This window comes from Herpailurus yagouaroundi, unplaced genomic scaffold, assembly GCF_014898765.1.
Source record: "Herpailurus yagouaroundi ecotype Mexico unplaced genomic scaffold, PumYag 222, whole genome shotgun sequence".
Lineage (NCBI taxonomy): Eukaryota > Metazoa > Chordata > Mammalia > Carnivora > Felidae > Herpailurus > Herpailurus yagouaroundi.
The window spans coordinates 18,901,025-18,908,215 of NW_024412453.1; the positions used below are offsets into that span (position 1 = coordinate 18,901,025).

At 64.5% G+C, this 7,191-nt stretch overlaps 1 protein-coding gene across 1 annotated transcript in view; it reads right to left on the bottom strand.

Moving 5' to 3' along the window:
- Positions 1-2,236, bottom strand: part of CACNA1H (calcium voltage-gated channel subunit alpha1 H) — a 68,049-nt gene extending 65,813 nt beyond the window's left edge. Inside the window, exons 1-2 of the mRNA XM_040458691.1 lie at positions 2,132-2,236; positions 870-972 (exon numbers count right to left, since the gene is read on the bottom strand). Of these exons, the coding sequence (XP_040314625.1) occupies positions 870-972; positions 2,132-2,236 (208 nt within the window). The remainder of the gene's footprint in view (positions 1-869; positions 973-2,131) is intronic.
- Positions 2,237-7,191: the final 4,955 nt, after the last annotated feature.

Sequence of the window (7,191 nt, forward strand, 5' to 3'; positions counted from 1 at the left end):
CCCCCTCCCCGCCGCCGCGCACCGCCCCCTACACCCGGGCGAGGCGGGCCGGGGTCGCCGAGGGGGCGGGGCCGGGCGGACGTGGGCGGCCGCGGCCGTGACTGCGAGGCTGCGTGCCCCTCCCCCTCCGCGTGTGTGTTTTGGGTGTGACCGTGCCCGTGTGATGTGCCGCTGTGTCCGTGGGTGGGATTCTGGGTGCGCCCGCAGCCGCATCTCCCCCAGCACCCCGCGCGCGCGCGCGCGCGCGCGCGCGCATACCTGAGGCAGTTTCTGCGAACTTGTCCCGTGCCCACCCCTCCTGGGTGGGGACACGTGAGACCCTGCGGCCGGGGCCGGGCCCTCCTGCAGCCCCCAGTCTCACACACTGAGCACACGCAGAACAGGTCACTGAAGCTCCTGTGTTCCAGGGGTCCTTCCATAGAGGAGTCCTCGTGGGACCGTCGCTACCTCAGCGCCTGGACCAGACCAGGAAGGCAGGCCCCCACCAGGCACACAGGGAGACCTGCCCTCCGGGTGTCAGCGGAGGGGGTGGGGGCCGGGCCGGCTCCTGACTCCTCCCCACCCCAGGGCCCCGCCTGGAGTCAGAACCAGGACCACCGGTCACCACGGTCACCATGGGACTACTGCTCTGGGAGCACCTTCCCCACCCCCCCAGCCAGCCTCCTCGGAGGGGCGGCTCCCTCGCTCCTGCCAAGCCCCCCCCCCCCCCCCCCCCCCCCCCACCCCCCACCCCAGTCAGCGTGCAGAGCCCCACCACCTCCGGACAAAGAGCAGGCAGCTGGCCGGTCCTCACATGCTGCTCCAGGAGCCTTAGGCCTCACCGGCTGCTGGGGTGGCAGGGAGTGAAGGCCACCTGGGGACTCCCAGACCTGGCACGGCTGCCGCCCTGGGCTTCTCCACCTGCAGGGTGGGAAGGCGCTGTGCGGGGACTCGGGGAGGCCCTGGGGGCAGCTGCGTCCTGGGAAAGGCACTCTGTGGGGTGGACGAAGGTACGGGAAGGCGTGCCCACAGTAGCTGCCGGGCAGGCCCCAGGCGGTGCCCTCTGCGCAGGCTGCTCGCCGCTGAGCGGCACCCGCTCTTGTATATATGAACTTTTCAGGAAAAGGAAAACATTTACTCTACTTTAATGCCGCTACTTAGCGGCCGAGGGCCACAACCAGTAATTAAGGTCCTCAGACAGCAATTAGGGTTCTGGCCACGAGGAAGAAGGCTCTGGAAGAGCCCAGGGGCCCAGACCTCAGCCCTGCAGGGAAGCTTGCAAGGATGGGACAGACACAGAAGCCGAAGCAGGTCCTTGGGCAAGGGTCCCTGGATCCCCTGTTCTCCACACTCCTTACAATTGAGGGGGAAGCTCCAGATGGGTTTCAGCTGAAGGCTCTTCGTGGTTTGCTGGACAAAAATTAGCGAGAGGTCAAATGGGTGCCGGGCCGTGGGAGGAACTGGGGACCCAGCGACGGGGACCAGTCCAGGCTCTGTTCTTGTTCCCCGAAGCTTCATTCCAGCAAGGAGGCAGCCAGTAACACATCCTTGGATGCAGGATGAAAACATTTACAAACTGTGTTAACTGCCATGGAGAGCTGAGAAAGATGGGGAGCAGGAGACATATTGAGAACAAGAAAGCAGCCAGGAGAGGAACAGAGGGTTATTCCCAGCAGGGCGAGCAGCCTGTGCAAAGGCCCTGTGGCACACAGGAGACGGCTGAGGAGTAGGAAAAACCAGAGAGAGCCTGGGGTACCTATGTGCTGGGCCAGCCTTGAGGTGGGGTGCTGGGGAAGGGGAGGGCAGGGCACAGTTTCCACGGGGTCCCTTGGCACAGGGAGAAAGCTGCATGTCATTCTGAACGAGACAGACTGTCACCCTTTTCTGTCACGCTCTGTCCTCTGGATGTCTGCAGAAAGGGCAGAGCCATGGATTTTTAAAAATAGACGTTATTTTTTAAAGACAACATCTGTAACCTGACAAGGCCCATAGCCTTCAGAAACCCCGTGGCCCGTTGACAGACGGGCGGGGCCGTGCCGTCCCTCGAAGGGGCATTTTTTACCTCCTACTATCTTCCACTCCCATCTGACCGAGCTGAGGGCCCGCCAGGACCGTCCTCCCAAGGCTCTGCGTCCCCCGGGCTGGTGCTCACCGACGCCTGCGTTCCCGGCGTCCAGCGGGACTGCCCCCAGGAAGCCACGGGCTTGCACTGGGCCTCCATCAGGCTCAAGGTAGCACAGCCGAGGCCGGCGGCCATCGGCGAGAGGGGGTCTGCCCCACGGGGGGGAGAGCCTCGCCCGGGAGGGAAAATGACACTGAAAGCGCCGAGACGGTAATACGTTCGCGTTGCTGGAAAGGAATGTTCGGGAGACACGAGGCATAGGACGATTGGGAAATTGGCATGAAAATTGTTTAATTAAACTGTACAGAGCGTTCAGATGTATTGTCTTTTAAACCCTCCAGGCCTCTGGAAATTTGGTTCTGCTTTTTGCTATTTGCTCTGTTTTTTTAAGGGCAAAGCCGTTCCTGGACAAAGATCTGCCGTGTGCGCGTGGGGTGTGGGGGAAATGGCCCCTTAGCTCAGTGGGAGGAAAGTAGAAACAGGCTCCGCCCCCCTGGGAGAAGGCCTCAGCCCCTTGAGGTGTGTGGCTGTGGAACATTCCGCCTGCCTTGGGGGGCCCTCCGCTTTGACAGTCCGGGCTGCGGGGCAGGGGGCAGCGTGGCCGCCTCTGTCAGGACCCGGGGGGCAGCCTCCGGAGCTCAGGGGCCTGTCCGAAGCTGCCTCTGCAGTGCTCACCTCGCCATCTGCTGGCCCCCGTTTGCTTTGTGGGCCAGACCGTGGCTTCCCGTGGGGTTGGCCCGTGCCTGTCCCGGGTGGGTGGACAGGAAGGGCTTAGCCCATGCGAGATCGGTAACAGCCACGGCCAGAAGCCAAGGCTTGGGGAGGTGAGACCTGGGTCACCCGGCAGGTGAGTGTGCCGGGCCGGGGTCCTCACAGTGCGGCCGCTTGGTGGCTGTCGGGCACGAGTGGAGGTGAGCCCCACTGAGCCCTCTGGGGTGCTGAAGGGAGCTCAGGCCTCCAAGCAGGGGCCTGGGCCGGCAGGCGGCCGACCTTCGAGCCCCACGCCGAAAGGCAGGCCCACAGGTGCTCCCCTTACTGTGTGTGCGGCTGGGCCAGGCTCCACAGAGGGTGGCCTTCGGGACGGGCAGCCCGGGCCCCTGCCCAGCCAGGCGGCCTCCAGTGACAGGTGCTTCCCATGTTAAAACACAGGTCGTCGGGGTGCCTGGCGGGGGCTCAGTCCACTAAGTGTCCGACTCTTCATTTCGGCTCTGCTCACGATCCCAGGGTCACTGAGCGTGGAGCCTGCTTGGATTCTCTCTCTGGCTCTCTCTGCCCCTTCCCCGCTCATGCGCTCTCCTCCCTAAGAAAAAAAAAAAAAAAAAAAGAACAAGTTGCCCAGTTAACTTGGAATGGCAAAGAATGAATACTTTTTAGTACAAATATATCCCATGTAACGTATGGGACGTACTTGTACTAGAAACTGTGTTTATGTCTGAAATTCAAATGTAACTGGGTGTTCTATATTTTCTCTGGTGACCTTCCTGCCGGCAGCAGGAAGTGAGGTGTGACAGGGCTGGGAGGCAGACCGGGAGGACTGAGTCAGGCGCCTTCCGTGGGGCCCCAGGGTGCTCACCCCAGGAGTCCGTGCGCTCGGAAATAGGCACCGGGGAAGGGGGTGCTGTGCTGGGGCGGGCGGGGGGCACCTGACTGGCACCAGCGAGCTGGCCCTCGCCTACCTGCTCACACGCTACAGGCTCAGACGGTTCGGTTCCAGCCCCAGGCCTGCCAGCTCAGGTCACCTGGGGTCGCTGTGGAGGGGGGGCTGGAGGCCGTGGGGTGTGGCTTCGGCCCCCGGTCTCCACACGCAGGTCACTCGGAAGTGTGGAACCTTCCAGACCTTCATTCTGTAGGTGCACAGCTGCAGAGGGGGCTTAGAGCCCAAGCAGGTGGGGCGGCTGTGAGGTGCCTGGCGCACAGCGTGCACGGAGGGGCGGGCGCCCACTGGAGCCCCAAGGTGCCCGTGCTCGATTTGGGGCACCCACCCGCCAAGCTGTGCGTGTGCACCACGGGGCCGGGGGCCCGGGGACTGGCTGCCAGTTGGCCTGGCGGGGGGGGGGGGGGGTCCAGGGCCTCTCCGCATTTCGGATGTGGCCTCGAGTCTCAACTGGGAGCAGTAAGGTTTTCCATATTGGATGATGGAGTCTTAAATGGAGCTGAGCACAGAATCTGTCCGTTTTGTTACAGGTGGGTTGAAAGGTGGTGGAGGGTCTACACACGCTCACTATCATCGCGTGTGGGGCTTACCCTTTCCCGTCCCTCTCCTCCTCCTGTCGCTGTTGTTCGAATACACGGAGCTCCAGGAGGGTGGAGAGACGGTGGGGGGCACAGCTGCTCCAGGCCCGAGTCTCGCTCCCGTCTGCGGGAGCCCTGCCCTGCCCAGGACGTGCTGTGGGCACAGCCCACCGAGGGGTTTGGAACGTCTCCCGAGCCCCCAAGGCCCCTGGGCCTGATAGAGGGGGACGGAGACCATGCCCACGACGCAGCATCCCTCAGCCGCGAACAGGCGTGTGGCTCTGGCCGGCGACCTCGTGGGTGGACGTGGGAGAAGCATCTGGCTTGCCGTTCTGTCTACACCAAGCGTCCGGAACAGGCGTAGCCACAGCGAGGGCGCCTCGGGCTGGAGGGAGGGGGACAGGGATGAGAGTCCTCGCAGTGATGGAAATGCTCTAGAATTGTTCTAGAATCGGACATCCTTGTGCATGTGCTGGAAACCGCCTGCGCGCTCTACACTCTAGGGGTGCAGCGCGGGGGGAGTGAGTCGGATCTTCGGAAGCCGCGGGGCTAGAGGGAGGCCCACGCTGATGGGCTGTCCTCAGCAACCTGACCCCCTTGGGGGGTGGCCTCCCGGCGCTTGCCCATCCCTTGGGATCATTGGCGGCCTAGGGCCTGGGGAGACCGCCCTGCGGCAGCATCTGACAGGGGTGGACTCGCGGGAAGGAGTCGGGGCGTCTCTTGGGTGGTTTGGGTGGGATCTCCTCGGAGGGCGCGTCCCAGCCTCGAATCCAGGGGTGCAGTCCCCTGGGTGTGCAGGGGAGCCAGGGGGAGTGCCCCCCAACAAGGTCGCACCCGAGGGGGAGGGGCGTGGGCCGACGTGGGGTGAGGAAATGGGAGGGGGGGAGGTCACTGGCCAGCGTGCTTCCCCAGAGGACTTTGATGGGGCCGTGGGAAAGCGGGACGCCCGAGGCAGATGTCAGGCTCCTCTCCCACCCCCCGCCCCCATTTCCTCCTCCGGCCCCCCTGCGCGGCCAACCCCCCTGCCTGCAAGGAGCCTGGGCCCGGCAGACTCACTCACAGGGTCCCCGCCAAAGTTCAGGCCTTGGAGTGAGACCCTCAGAGGTCAACACTGCCAGCCCCTCCTCCGCCTGGCAGGCAGTGACTCCCGTATGGACGCCCCTCGAGAACCCAGGAGAGGCGACTCCTACCCGCTGGGGACTGAGAACCCTGAAATGTGGTCTGCATGCTGACCTCTTTCCCGGATTCACCCTCCCTCCCCCGCGGGCCGAGCGCTCGGGGTTCATGGCCCAGCCAGCAGGAGCCCCTCAGGCCAGCGTGACTCAGCCCCTCCGGGAGCTGCCACCAGCTGCCTGGGGACACGTGAAGGGTGAGCCCGCCTCGGGCAGGCCGGTGATGCACCAGCGCCCTGCGGCCGAGGTGGGCCGGCGGCTTCATTCAGCCGTCGGGTCACGGAGGGTGGGGATGCCGGGCTGCAGGGACTGTGGGGACCCTGCCAGGAGGCCAGGCCGCCTCTGATTCCTGTCTCCTTTCACGCATTCACCCCAGGGCACTCTTTTTTTTCTTTTTAATCTGTACAGTTAAATGGAGATTTGAGCAGCCCTTCCTGACACGGATAGGGAGCCCCGCTCTAGCTGCAGCGACAGGAACTGAGACAGCGGGTGAGGTGCCCACACACCAGGCCACCACGGGGGCCTGGCAGAGGCCGGGGCTCCGAAGGCATTCACATCCTTTACGGTAAAGCGTTCCTGCTTTGTTCAATGTTCCGTTGATTCCCCTCAACGCTGGCTTCCCCAGCACCCGCCCGCCGGGACGTGGCAGATGGCCCCAGGCCCCGCCTGGGAGAGCTGAGCTGTGGCGCGCGGCAGTCTGGCCCTGAGGGCCTTGAGGGAGATGAGGCGGGACACCACAGCCAACCTGTCCCTGAAGAAAACCGCGTCCTTGAAGCCAGACTGTGGGCAGGCCAGTAGCCAGAGGATTCCAGCTTCAAGTGGAGACTTCCAGAACCCTCCTGCCTCCTCGCCGGGACAGCACCAACTCCCGGCTAAGGCCTGGATGGTGTCCAGGCTCCTCTTCTTGCCACGTGCCTGGGGACGCCCTGGTGGGACTAGCCGGGGGGGCGGCATGGAGACAGCAGGTGGAGGTGTAGGCCCAGCCTGGAGAGGCCTCCGGCAGGTGCGGCGGGGAGTAAGGGAGTGTTGGACTAGCGCCCGCATGGACCCTGCATTCTCTGAGGCCACGGTGACATGGCAGACACCACACCAGCCCCCACCGTGGCCCTCAAAAGCTAATGTCACCGCCATGTGGTGGAAAGGGGCAGCCTTGCTTCTCAAGCCTCAGAAAGCGCCAGGCAGCGCCAGCCTTCCATGGGAGCCCCCGGGAGCCACAGCAAGGGCTGAGGTGCAGGACGCAGAGGTCCTGTTGCAAAGGCAGGCAGCCCAGAGACACAGCCCCAGAAAGTGCCCAACCTCCCGTCCCTGCCTGGGCACCTGCTTCTCAGCCAGTGGGAGACATTGGTGCCCAGGGAGCAGGGAGGGGGCGTTCCCACACCACCAGTCCCTGCTGTTGCCCCGTTGTCCCTCCAGACGCGAGCCTGTATCACCGAGCCACCTCTCAGATCTGTCAGCAGCTGTCTGGGTGCTTAGAATAACCAGGAAGAACCCCCCGCCCCCCACCCAGAACCTGCTCTCGGCCTGGTCTCCACCGGGACCTGCCACCAGCCCCGGGGAGGACCCGCCTCGGCCCAGACACAGGGCCTGCTGCGGGGCACACACTGGGGTCTGCCGGGGCCAGGCTGGATCGGGCCTGCGGGGACCCCCCCACCCCCCGGGTGAAAGGAGGGCACGAGGCGGCAGAGT